At 40.0% G+C, this 13,882-nt stretch overlaps 1 protein-coding gene across 2 annotated transcripts; it reads right to left on the bottom strand.

Moving 5' to 3' along the window:
- Positions 1-585: 585 nt before the first annotated feature.
- BTF3L4 (basic transcription factor 3 like 4) lies at positions 586-13,371 on the bottom strand. Of its 2 annotated transcripts, XR_010884929.1 has the most exons (7): positions 13,264-13,371; positions 12,049-12,112; positions 10,951-11,064; positions 8,215-8,416; positions 6,063-6,122; positions 1,087-5,179; positions 586-961 (listed from the first exon to the last, which is right to left on the bottom strand). XR_010884929.1 is itself a non-coding variant. In XM_067301246.1 (6 exons), the coding sequence occupies exons 2-6, from the start codon at positions 12,100-12,102 to the stop codon at positions 5,133-5,135; spliced, it is 477 nt and encodes a 158-aa protein (XP_067157347.1). In that variant the 5' UTR covers positions 12,103-12,112; positions 13,264-13,371; the 3' UTR covers positions 586-5,132. The 2 variants fall into 2 exon arrangements, 1 of the variants encoding a protein (XP_067157347.1); XM_067301246.1 differs by having other exon boundaries at positions 586-5,179.
- Positions 13,372-13,882: the final 511 nt, after the last annotated feature.

The raw sequence follows: 13,882 nt of genomic DNA, 5'->3' as shown, positions 1-13,882 counted from the left end.
AAGAGAGCCAAGGAAAGGTATCTCTCTTGGTGGCAGGGAAGCCTCAAATTCCTTTAGGCTCTCATGAAACTTCACCTTTAGCATTAAAAGGCTTGGTATCCCACCAGCAATCTGTTGACATTTCAAATCTTCACTTACCTATGTTTGTCAATAATTTGTATTGCTTGGAAATTTCCAGCTCCACACACGCTTTCAAAATCAGATCTGATGTTCTTAAAATGCAGCTTGTGCGACATTTTCCAATGTCTGTAGAAAGCTGGTCACATGGAACTTGCTCTTCTTTTCTTTGGCTGCTAAGTTGCATTAAACAGAAGCTAAAAATACATTAAATACTTTCTAGTATTACTTTTTGATATAAGCAGTTGTTATAGCTGCCACAGGGATGTTGCAAGAAAGGGGAAGAGGTCTTGTAACTACTATTTAGTTGGGATATGTCTACTGAAAGTTCAGAATGCCTTGGTGTGTATATATATATATACACACACACTATACATATACACATACATATTTTAAACATTTGCCTTAGCATCGATACCTTACCCCCCCCCAAAAAAATAAATAAATAATCAAAGCAACTTCAAGAAGTCAAATGAACAGATAATCTCCTTTTACTCCAAGCAGGCAACAAATTTAGCATAATTATGAAATTTATCTGCAATGCAAAGTTCAAGGAAATGCTGCCTAATACACGAGAATCTGATAAACACCGGGTTGCCAAGAGAAAATCGTGTCTGAGCGAGCTATGGGCCTGTTATTCAGCGAGAAAATATTTAACAGGACTGACAGCCCACCAAACAAGACACATTTAATATCGTGTGGAAGTAAACCAGCTTTTCATAACATTTGCACAGATGTCGCGCTCTTCTCTCAGGAACCATGCAGGTTTCACGTTCATTAACTCACATGCCACGTACTTACATGATGCAGAGCGGTACCCCTGGAGTACAGGCAAGCCGAGGCACTGTAAGATGTAGAAGGTTGTTTTTTCTTGCCAAATATGCAGTGCCAGCAACTGATACAGAAGTCCAACTCCCAACCCCCCCTACCCTGCTCTAGACATAAATCCATGCTTCCACCCAAACGTACCAGCAAGACCAGGTTTACTTCACTTGCTCTGCTTGGTTATCTGACTTCTTGATCAGCATTGCTGCCCCCATGTTTCTGAATAAATCCATGAAGTTCTTCAGTGTCTGCAAGCTCGTCTTTGAAAAGGGGGGAGGGAAAAATAACAAAAAATTATTTGCTGGGAAAGCAAACAGTTGAACTTGAACAACCATTCCTTCTACTTCTGCTGTCACCTCTATAAAGCTGCTAGGGCTATTGCAATGTGCTTCCATTCTGCATCACTGAATTTGCTTGAGTACAAAGCATGAATGAGTTTTGATCTTCAGAAAAATCTGTACGTTCCCTTTGCTAAGCAAAACAACGTAATTTTCTAATGGTAAGAGCAGGCTAACCCTAAGGGCCAGCGGAAGAACTCATTCACCCAGCTTCACCTAGAGGGCTTAGTTTGCTCAGCCCCTCCAGCTGCCCCTCATATCTGGGGTGGTGCTGTCCGACTCCAGGGAAATACCGGAAAATCCTCACCAAGAGATTCCTCAGCAGAGACTTGAATTCATCTCTTACATGAATCAATCCACAGGTTTACTGCACTGTGTTGTAGCAGTAACTTCCTCAGTTCCTTCCTGTTAACAGCAATACACTGGTCAATACACTAGTCAGTAAATCAACCAGCCATAAGACCTGCAGCTCTCACTTTGTACAAACTGAATCCAAGACGGATTATTTGTGAAAACCCTGGCAGAAGGGATTTCATAGCAGCTACTAGTTCCCATGGAAAGTTGGCAAATAGTAGCAAATTATCAACAAATTATCAACAAATTTCGGTACAACTTCACCAGCAATTCATATTTCATCCTAATCTTTTTTTTGTCCAATCTTCAAGTATTCCTACATAGTAACAAAAAGACAAAAGTTAAAAAAAAATTATCTGCACCCTAATTTTGCAACATCTTTTCATGTTGTGTTCTGTTTATATCAACTCCTTCCACCCTACCTACATTCTTAGCTGCAATTTTTTTTATATTTTTTATTGTATTTTTTATTTTTTAAACTGGCTGCGGCACAGGGACTCCCTTAGCAGCACTCAATACCCATATCAGCATTACTGACTATTGTATCCTCTGCACGCCGTCATACACGAGCGCTTTTTCACAGAACAAGCGCACCGCAACTGCGGGATTTTACAAACTTGCTCTGGTACCTGAAAAAGCCAACCTGCCCCAGGCATCCCAACTACAAATCAGGGAGATGCACAAGTCACACATGCCAAATTTGATTCTTTCAGTCATTCTGTCAATCATCCCTGGTTCAATTTTGATTCTTTCACACGCAGTCCAAGTGATGTTTCAACCTACGTTCTGCTCTATTTACCAGATACCTTTTTCAAAGCACTGCAAAGAATATGTCTGGTATCTTTAATACATCAACAGTGTTAAGTAGGGAACAAATAAGCTCAAGGGCTTCAAAAGTACAGTAAATATCATGCTCTAAGCCAGGATAAGAATATTTTAATGTTACCTGTCTGCCTCAATGTGGGGAGTTTTTACTGTAGGAGCACTCCCCAGTAACTACCCTTAATAATTCTGCACCTCTATCAGCACATGCAAACACTTATCCACTTACACCATGAATAAATACAAAGAAAAAAATTGCTTTTTCCACAAGAGCCTTGATGGGTTATTTTTAATTAAAATCAGTTTAATGATTGATAAGCTCTAGTATTTCAGCAGCAAATCAAAAGTGGTTGACTGTTTTCAGATACAATGAAAAACTGAAGATAATATAACTACATAAGCTAGCATATTTAGATAGGTTACTGGTTTTCAAACATAGGAAAGAGTGAGGGTTTAATATGTAAATTGTCATGACCAAGAGCAAAAATGCAATGAATGCATTGTAAGAATCAGGAACTTCAACTATATAAGCTTACTGAATTCTTTTATTTCCAATGCTTAATCTCTCACAAAATTACTCTCAACATACTTCCTACATCAGAAACCAATGGTTTTTCAGTATCTGATTAGTACTGGGGGGAGGGTGTCCCATACATAAGGTCAGCACAGTTTGCCACTGTGAAATGCTCTTCGCTTATGCCCCTTAATCAGGGGGAAGGCTGCAGATACCTGCTTCTAGGAGCTGGCAGAGGCAGCAGAAGGCAATTCAGTCAGCCTGTGTGCACATGAACCAGGAACCATCTCTTCCTCACAAACAGGACAAGCGAAGCTGCAGCTGATTCAAGATTAGCCATACAACAGACCGAGGTTTCACTCAGCGCCGCAGGGAAGAGGAGAGCGGGTATACAGGAGTGCAAGTCCTACGGCTCTGAGGATCCTCCCCAACCCCGCGTATCTCGCAGGGTAGCTGTCACCCAGGCTGCGTTACTGTTTAAAACAGCAGCAGCAGCCGCCTGTTGTTCCTCAGCTGGCGCTGATGGGAAGAGGGGACAACATACAAGAGGAGGCAATTCCTCTTTTGTACTGTTATTTTATTTTGTAGTAAGATCCATGTAGTATATAAAATATAACAGGAAAAACTGAACAAAACCTAGAAAATAAATTGTCCAGCTGACAAACCACTACAGCTCTGCTGTCCTGGTTCTCTGATGTTACCAGAACTCACGTACTGTTTACCTTGTACTTTACAGTTCTCTAGCGTATGAGCCTACATAAAAAGCTGGTATGCTTCAATTAAGCCCGAGTTAGATGACAGATGTAGAGGAAAAAATGGCTTTCTTAAGCCACAGCTGCCCCTGACACAGGTTACAATGATATCTAACTATACTGTAATAATGCTCATTACATCAAGAGCCTTGAAAGAGCCTCTGAAAAAAAGAATTCACATTAAGCATTTTAAAGGAAGGTCATAAATACTGCACTGTACCTATGGTACCTCCCAATATCCTCTTTATGCCTGAGGAGCATTTGTGATTTTAGTAAGCTACTACATAGATGACACCAAACCTAGAGGTAGGTTACAGGCAAAGGTAAAATACAGGCAAAAAAGATCCCTTTAGAGCTAGTCGTTGCGCAAACTGCCCAGCAGGAAGCAAGGCAAAACGTCAACAACTCTCTCCTCCCACCTTAAATTTACATTGCTCACATGGTGCATTTAATTTCTAGTGCCATAAAGAACGACAGTGGATCATCAGCTGCTAGTAAATGCAGTCATGCCAAAGAGAACAGCTTGAAGTTATTCAAGCAAAAATCTGTTACGGTGCAGAACTAGTGCACTGAACTGTTATCCCTTCAAGTTCAGGAAGTGACTTGATGGTAGAGAACTGAAGGGTTTGGGTTTTTTTTTAATCTTTTGACATGGGAAATACTCTGCATAATCAACAGGAGAACAAACTGCTAAGTCTACGTGGTAGGAGTCAAATACATTAGCTTGACTCAAAAGGTTAGAGGAGAAAGAAATTTAGAAAGGAGAAAAAAGCACACTTTTCTAGAACAAAGGGTGGGTTTAAAAAAAAAGTTACTGCACCAAACAAGCTGGTACAACAGCTTGTCTTCGTTATCATCTGGGATCAACATAAGGTTGATAACAAACAGCATGTGTACATTTCAACAAGAATGAGAAACACATTTGTAAGTACAATAGTTAACAGCAAATTAAACCCAAGTTTTAATGGTGTAAGCCTTCAGGTTAGGAAATGTGGACAAGACTTTCCTCTTCATTACTTTCCTGTGCACTATTTGGTGAAAATCAAAAGTAACAATGCTCAAGATTCATTTTATTTCTACTTCCAAAGGAAAAAGGGAAAAGGTTAAATAAAATTGTTCTCCAATTTGTTCTCCACTATATGTACACCCACACACATACACACACGCACATGCACACACCCCTCAAACTGCACTGACATTTCTTTTTGACCAAAAGAGTAGATCCTGGGAGTAAGTGCAAAATGCAAAATCAACTGACAGAAAATGCTGAACAAACAGCATCATAAAAATACAAAATATTTATATTACTGAACTATTAACAGATGATGTTCTCCGTTTCTTTAAAACTTTGGAACCACATAGCTGATTTCTTAAATCTAGTCCATGCCAGCTTCCAGAACTATTAATGATTTAGTTAGCTTCGTTCTTTGATGCTTCATCAAAGTTTTCTACGAGATCTGAAAAAGATGAAAGATATTTAATACAGTAATGCCCAGTAACAATGTCTTCATATGCTTAATGAAAATGCACGTTATTAGAAAGATCGAGTCATTCTTAACTAGACTCATGTACACAGTTTCTTCTGGGGAATTTCAAGGGGCTTTAAAAAAGTGTGTTTGTCTGAACATACAGAAAGAACTAGAAATGCAGCAATGCTCATAAGAGTGGAAGTTTTAACATGAAAAAATTAAGATCCGATTTTCAGATGTGTTCTACTAGCTTGAGATTCAAGCCATCAGTTAGGCACCCATTAGCCGTTACATTTCAAGAAACAGAAAACTTTGAAGAGACCTGCATGTTCTTATGCAAGATCATAAAGAAATAAGTCAGTTCTAGAACAAGCGAAACTGAGCCTCTAGATGATCAGTTTGTTGCTTTGGCTAATACACTATAATAACCGCATTCTTCTGGATGCGTCAGTATCAGCTGGCAAATTAACAGTTTACTATATATTTGTGCCTTGATAAACTTTCAAACATTGATACTGGTTTTTTCTTATTACAGAAATAAACATCCCCATTCCAAACTCCGATTTAAAAAGAACAACCTGATAACTATGTCAATAGTGTCATTTTACAAATATTTTGCTTTGTAACCTACATCCCTATACAGACATTATCTAGATCACCTACTCAACCTCCCTGGAAGTATTTTTACCGAGAAGTTAAACAATTTGCCCAAGCCAAATTATTTTCAAAACCTGGAATCCAAAATTGTCGCTGTTTTAATGCTATTCGGTATATGAAGCTTCCTTTAGCAAGTGAGAAGTACATAAAGAGCAAAAATTTAATTGCATGAAGTATTTATACAATAAACAGCCATATAAGCATATGTGCCTACCTGGGACATCATCGTCTTCTTCATCAATGTCTTCAGATTTTGGTGCTTTACTATCCAAAACTATAAAAGAAAACCGGTGCTGAGTCCTTGTTATACAGAATTAGGGACAACCACACAGTGAAATAAGAGCCATAATGTACGTTAGAAAAGAAAGCATTTGTTTTTCTGATGGTGGCAGACACACAAACGATAGGTATCAACCGATCCGCAGTAACCAGCATGAGCAGAAGGGCCATTTGTGAACGTTCTTAGACCAAAGTAGACATGTTAGCACTGCTCTTTTTCCACATTATGGGGATACCAAATCCCCACCTAACAAAAGGTCAGATGATACTGAATAACCCCAATATTACTAAACCTTCTAACAAAAACAGTGCAGTGTGTTTCAACACAATGATAACGTGGTGCCAACCAAGGCCCAACACACCATATGACTCAACTACCTAGGGGCCACAACTATAGCAAGAAGTATTTCCATATCAACCTGTTCTTCTGTACCTCACAGAACTTGAAACACGCTACAGATAATCAAAGGAGTGCAAGAACTATTTAAAAAAAAAGATTTCTTCTCATTGGTCCACCTAATTTAACACTTGCTTTTTGGCATTATCCTAAGAAAGCATAACAAACATCAATTGGTACTGAGGTTTTGATAAACAGGTTCATGTCAATCCATCTATCTGGATTTAATAGGTAAAAGAAACTACATGTTAAATGTCAGTAATAAAGATAGAAAAATAGCACCCCTGCTTTCAATTAAACTCTGAACATTTGACATACAGAAGAAATTACTTTTGTTTTAGAAATAACTATATTTGTTGGAAATATCAGAGCAGATAGCATGCATTTTCTAATTCCAAATATGGACAATTGGAACTTGTCCAATTACAGTCCTTTCAATGGCCATTTCAGTTACTGCTGAGGACAAAAACAGTAAAAATATGCAAAACAAAGGAGTTTTTGGACTACCCAATTTCACCAGGGCTGGGTATTAAGAACTAGTTTTCAGCAGTATACAACACAAAAGATGAACTCTGATACCAATACTTGTAAAGAAATTTTACCTGTTCCGCACCCTCACTAGGCTTTTACAAATGAGTATCAGAGTTGACAGATTACTTGCATACTTTAAAGTCCTTCTCATGTTCTCATTTCATAACATAGAGCACTAAGAATAAATCCCCACCTATTCAGGAATGACAAAGTTGCTTCGGGAAAATAGTTGACACCTCTACAAATCACGCTACAGTGGTTCACCAAGGAGAGGATATTCAAGCAGTGATTCTCCCCCAGGCTCCATTACTCAATTGCAATACTTTATCACATTGTGACAAAAATTATAGTAATAGTTATACCAATACATCACTGCTGCTGTGGTTTTACAAGGAGCAGTAAATAACGAATATTAAAAACATACTTGATTTTGAAAAATTTTTTTTTCAAAATCTTGTTTTTCTTCCAAAGGAATTACAGATTAGGAGACAAAGAGCATGTTTCTTCCTCTATATCCATAGCATAAACCCATTTTGTATGAATGACAAATCAACTTCCTGATAAAATAACCTGATGAGTCTCTCTAGGTAAAACTTGAACTACTCTTACTTTCTTCAATATTTTGTCATATGCACTTTTCTTTTAATTAACATTCCCTTAAATATCTTCACAATGATCAATACTGAAATTGTTTTCCATGAGGCCAATATTTCTATATTAATTTCATGCAGTATCTTTTTGTGCACTAGAACTTCATTTTTGTAGTTCCTAACAAATTCCTTTATTTTTCTTACAAAATTCGTGTCAACTTAATAAAGATCGCTTAAAAGAATTTTCTTCCTGCATTTTGAACAAACAATAAACTACACATTCAAAAAATGCAGGGTGTTAGAATACACTAAATACAGAATTACAGCATGCCTAACTTACTACAAGTATTTAATATTTTAATATCTGATATAATATCATACTCTGCCTATATGGAATCTTGAAAAAACAAGGGGAAATAGGTTTTCCACTATATTTCTGCAACAGTGGCAAATAAATAAAAGCAAATATGTTTTTGATTGCTTTTTGATTTCTAAATCACATATGCTGTATTAAAATTTTAACCCAAACTTAGTAACTTTTCACAACAAAGGATTCCAAAAAGACCTACCTTGTCTTGGGAATTGTTCAGCTAACTTTCTGAGACTTGTTAAGCTGTCAGCACCAAGCTGGCTTAAGATGCCTGGAAGCATTTCTGTGATCGGTTTAGCCTCTGCATGCCCAGTAATTGCAAAAGTGTTAGCAGAGAGGGAAGCTTGAACCTTGGGGTTGTTGAAGTGAATAACTGTTCCATCATCTTTTATCATGTTCACCTGTTTTAATATATATTAATATCATTTACCAAAACGGTGCAGCACCTTGTTGAACAAGCTTAATAAATAATTCAAATATTAAAATATAAAGAAATTACAGAACTAGTACTCCTAGAAAATAATTAGAACTGTGAGAAAAATATCTAGAACTAACACCACCTGAATTGGAAGTAAAATAAAGAGCTAATGATAGAAGGACTCAATCATGAAAAGGCAGAATTTAAGAGCTAAAATTCCTTTATGAAACACTTATCTGAATACTAAGCAATAAATTTACAAGGCTTTTATGTTATCATACAGTTCATGCATATTTTTGACAAAGAACAACAACATACATAGTTATTAGGCGCCAGAGTCTAAACTAATTAATATCAGGGTCATCTAGGGAAAAAAAAATTTTAAATCCAACTCTGTGTTAACTGTTTACAGACTTAAGGCTCTAACAGAAAAACCTTGCCACGTAAATTTAAGACATTGCCATTCCCAGCTATCTGGGTCACCTAGTAGCAAAACGTTACTGCTTCTGCAGCAGAATTGGCAAAAGCGCAAGATTCACAATCTGGCATACTTGCTGGAAACTGCCCAACACATGGATTTTTCCTCTCGCACATCATAGAACTGGACATTTATACACCAACTAGCACTAGAAGAGGGTCCCACGGCCTCCTAATAATTCCATAATGTCTCTTAAGTATATCATACAATGACCCTGCTCCCTTTCCCCCTCCATGGTCTTCCGAATCGACAAGAATTGACTGTTAGAGCCAGGATAGCAGCCTGTTTTGCTCCTACTGTTGAAGGTTATACCGGCATACTTGTGGGGGGGTTAGTTTCCATTTTTTAAGTTAAAGGGAGAAAGAAAGGAAAGTTAAAATTATCTGAAGAAAAATCCTTTTAACTGAAATAAGAAAGAGGACAAGTAGAACCCCTTCAACCAAGTAGTGGCTATAACATTTAAAAAAATTAGGGTTTTCTGACAAATTTTGTTTTAGTATAAGTTACAGGGAAAAAAAACAAATTTGAGAACTAAAAAACAAATCTCAAATATGCAAATATTTAAGTTACCTATCTTCACATAGCAGTATAATTCAAAATAGGTTTCAAACTGGAAAACCAGGTGCGTTGTCCTCCTATAAAACTAAAGGAGGCCCTTCCCCTTGCACATGGGGAAATGGTAAAGGCTTCAGGCACTATCATCTTATTTAAAAGCCTCTTTACAAGACAACAACTACAACAAAAAAAAAAGGGGGGGGGGGAACAACCCACAAATGAGCTACTTATGTTTGACTCAACATTACTAACCTCCTCAAGTTCTTCTGTTCAGACAAAATTTACCAGGGTCAACTTGGGTCTACCTGAATTACTGGAATTATATACCTAATTATCAAGGTAGAAGCATTTTTAGATAATCTTTCTTCACACCAATACATTTTATATCTTAATAGCTCTGTGAATAAAGATCTTACACTCTGGGGGGGAAAAAAATACAGACAAGAACTGTGTTCTTCTTTAGGTTTGTGTAGCACAGCATATACATCATCATGCTCAAGTAAATAGACAAATAATAATGTTTCTGTAGCAGAGGTATGAAAACTTACAGGCAAACCAGGCTTCTACTCTGAATTTGTATTTGCCTTTGGAAGAGAGGTATACACTAAGTGACCTCTGAAGGCAACTTCCAACCCTGCTTAAATCAATTAATCACAGATTAAATATTGTACTCATTTAATGAATACTACAGTAATATTTAGTTCATGATGAAGGAACATTTCCTCCACCCACATATTAGTTTCACATGCTCTCTGGTATTATGGAAAAATGTCAGTGTTCCAATTCATATTTTATACTAAAATATTTATACACATTAAAAAAGTTGAAAAGATACTCAAGGAATATCTGAAAACTTTCTATTTCTCTTTATGTAACAGAGGAGCCGTTTCCTTAGAGTCTTTTCCAGTGCTGTAAAATCGTCACAGTCTCTTGTGGCTACTGCAAGCAATTCTGGTTTATTTTCATGCAGTGAGAAGCATTTAACTTTGATAATACAGATTAGCAAGTGCCTACTCCAGGCATTTTGATGCCTTTTTTTTTTTTAATATATATTTTGTACCACATGATTCTTGCTTTAAAAGTGAATGCACAGTAAATAAGCGTTTGCAGCTCCTCTATTAAGTAATCAAGTTCAAGAAGTCAAGAAACATGAGAAGTTTTGTCCAGCGATTAATGCAAGATACGCATATCATAAACAGCTTACTAGCTTCTATCACCACTATCTGGCCAGCAGAAACTTCTCCCTTCTTTGTCTAGATATGTATGCATTGATGTAAGTGAGATAGAGCAGTCGATCAAGTAACTTCACTATGGTCAACACAATCATACCAGCATAAAACTCAGACATTTCTTAGTCTTTCAGTAACCAGACCTATGAGTTTTGGAGGGGAAAGAGAAATGCATCGTTTAGAACAACAAAAACAAAAAAACACCACAACAGTGAATTTAATTTCACACAAGAAACATTTATTTTATCACTATACCTCTTCAATGCCAGCAATGTTATTTACTGCCAGTTTTTTGAGGGAACTCTGAAGTTTTTTGTCATCAGCTGTTGCTGTTCTGTGCACCACCTTCTTCTTTCTGCGAGCTGTTCCCTGAAAAAGAATCAAGAGATGACAGTCAGCAATGCTCAGGATCTCACTACACTTCAATTTTAAGTTACACCACACTCGATGCAACATTTCTTTAAGGTATGAGAAAGCTCTGCAGTCAAAAATGCTTCTCTACTTATTTCTGTCATCTACAGTTTAGGAGTCAGTTCCAATCTCAAGTTTTCTTTAAGTGTAAAAGACAGAAACAATACTGAACTACTGCAGTACTTTCCCACAAGCTAAATTATAAGACTAATACTAGTAAGCAATGTGTAAGAGCACATCCTCAGAATTTCTTACTCCTTTCCCCTCCCCCCCAAGATGAAGCACAAATGCAATGATTTAAAGAGTTCAAGCTTTCATAACCAAGTAATTAACACTTTTAAACTGTTCTACTGACAGCAATTTCAGAATTTCTACTTCACCAGCTTTGCACAAAAAAACAAAAAAAAAACAAAAAAAAAAAAAAACAAAAAAAACCAACTATGGTTAGGAGATAAATGCCCACGCTGAACTACCTATACATTTTTTGTGTCACATTATTAGCTACCTGCTGGATCAGAGGAAAAGTCAGCTCAGTGTACAGTCAGATGAGCCCTGGAATTGGCAAGGAGGGAAGGAGTAGAACTACCCAATAGGGACAAGAGAAAGGAAAAACTGCAGTAACCAACAGGTAAGCGCACCCTGAGCTACCAGAGATCACAACAGATCACCAAATTAAAAAGAAAGCGTACACACTGAAAATTACTTATCCAGTGATCATGAATTGAGAGCAAATTGCATTTTAGCTAGCAGTACTATGATCCCGATCACAAGGGAAAGGGTATTTTTTTAGACCTCTAAAGTATACCTAAGTTAAGTTTTATTTTTTATTTTTTTATGAACTGAAGTCTGTGTTTTGGAAAACAAGTTTCAGAGAAGTTTCACCTTCAACCCATAAATTATAGGAAATAGTGCATCTCTGAAGAGATTTTGTGTTTTTCTTACCTTTCCTCCTATTCGGACCTGAGCTTGAAGTTTGGCAAGTTTTTCTTGATTCATAGTGCTGTTTCTAAAGAAGGAAATATAAATACAAGTTAACTGTCAAAGTATTAAGAAAAATAACTTGTACAATCCGTTCTAGAAGTACAATTAAAATTGCAGAGTTTTTTTAAACATATAGATAGTTCTCCAAAATGGTGCAAACACACAGCAAACAAAAAGCTTTAAAGCCATATCACCTAACTAATAAAAAACATGCCTACGCAAGTTTGTTTAGCTGAAATGTCTGCACTATTATGAAGCAGATTAACAAGCAATTTAATTTTGCAGCAGTTTTAATAACGAAGTATTAACTGTTAATTTACAAGTATGTCAGTTTACTGTTGGAACAGTTCGATCAGCCTAAACTGCTCAGAACTGACCCAAAGCAGCACGTATAGCACAACTGCTTCTAGAAAAAACAGAAAAACACCTTTAACAGAGCTCAGAAAAAAGAGTCACCACTAACCTACTTCTATAATATTATTTCCAAATAATGAATCTCTAATACTTTTAACTAATAAGCTAACTCCAGACTAGCTGGAGTTCATGTATAAAAAGATTTCTTTCAGGGACCTCCAGCAGCTCCAGTAAGTGGGAAGTTAGTCAAGCGGATTCTCCTTCAAGCGGGACCTTTCGCGGCTGGCAGGGCTGGGAAACCCCTCAAGGCTTCCAGCACAGTGAGGAGGTCATCGGTGACCCCCCGAATAAAGGGAAACCCCCTCTGAACTCGCACCGTGCGGAGCGGAGCGGGAAGGGGGCTCCCAGGGGCCACCGGCATTCCGGGAACCTCCAGCGCCGCCGGGGGGGGGGGGGGGGTCACCACGACGGAGCGGCCGGGACAAAGGCCTCCAGCCCGCAGCCCCGCTCGCCGCCACCCCGCACGGCCCGCGGAGGGCGGCCCCGTCCCTCGGCAGCCGGCGAGGCAGCGCAGCCCCGGGGGAAGGGGGGGAGAGGACCGAGCCGAGCCGCGGAGGCCCCCGCACCGCCCAGCCGCGGCTCCGCGGCGCTGCTCTGCGCGGAGGGGAGGGGAGGGAGCCGGGCTGCCCGTGGCGCCAGCGCCGCTCCCTCACGGCCGGGCCGGGCGCGGCCCCTCCCCCCGCGCCGACCGCCGCCGCCGCGCGCCCCGGGAGAGGGGGGCGGCGGAGCGGGGCGGGCAGGCGGGCGCGGGGAAGTTCTCACCTGCGTCCGGCGGCTCCTCCGCAGCCCAACACGCGGTGAGAACAAGATGGCGGCCGAGGAAGGAAAGAGGGGCGCACAGAGAAAGGAAGCCTCGCGCCACGTGACGGCGCCAGCCCGCCCGCCCATTGGCGGCGGCGCCGAGGCACGTTCGCGTAGCCGCGGGCGCGGAGGGAGGCGGGGGCGCGCGCGGTGCCTGCTGGGAGTTGTAGTCCTCCCCGGAGCAGACATGGCGCCCAAGCATAAAGCGAGCCCGGCCCGCTCGCGTACGGTGCGGCACGGTCCTGGCCTGTTACAGCGGCGCAGCACAACACCGGCTCGCTATATCTCCTTTATCTAAAACGGGGCGGGGAAAATACTAAGCTTCGCAAAGCGGGAGCGCCTGCAGAGTTCCTGCCCGCAAAGTAAACGGGAGTTTTGCAAGTTAACGCAAAGTCTCCAGCGAAGGTGCTAGTCGCCGCACCCCACCGGGGCGGGGGCAGGGGCAGCGCCCCGGGACCGGTACGGCCGCCGGCTGCCCGGGTCTCCCCCGGCCTCGGACAGCGCCCGGGGCGCAGCGGCTTCAACCGCGCGGTCCTGCACTTGCCGGCAACCTCTCCCCCTTCGTAGGTCCCCACTCATT

The sequence above is a fragment of the Apteryx mantelli genome, chromosome 8, assembly GCF_036417845.1.
Source record: "Apteryx mantelli isolate bAptMan1 chromosome 8, bAptMan1.hap1, whole genome shotgun sequence".
In the NCBI taxonomy this organism is placed as follows: domain Eukaryota; kingdom Metazoa; phylum Chordata; class Aves; order Apterygiformes; family Apterygidae; genus Apteryx; species Apteryx mantelli.
This window is presented reverse-complemented; position numbering and strand designations above follow the sequence as displayed.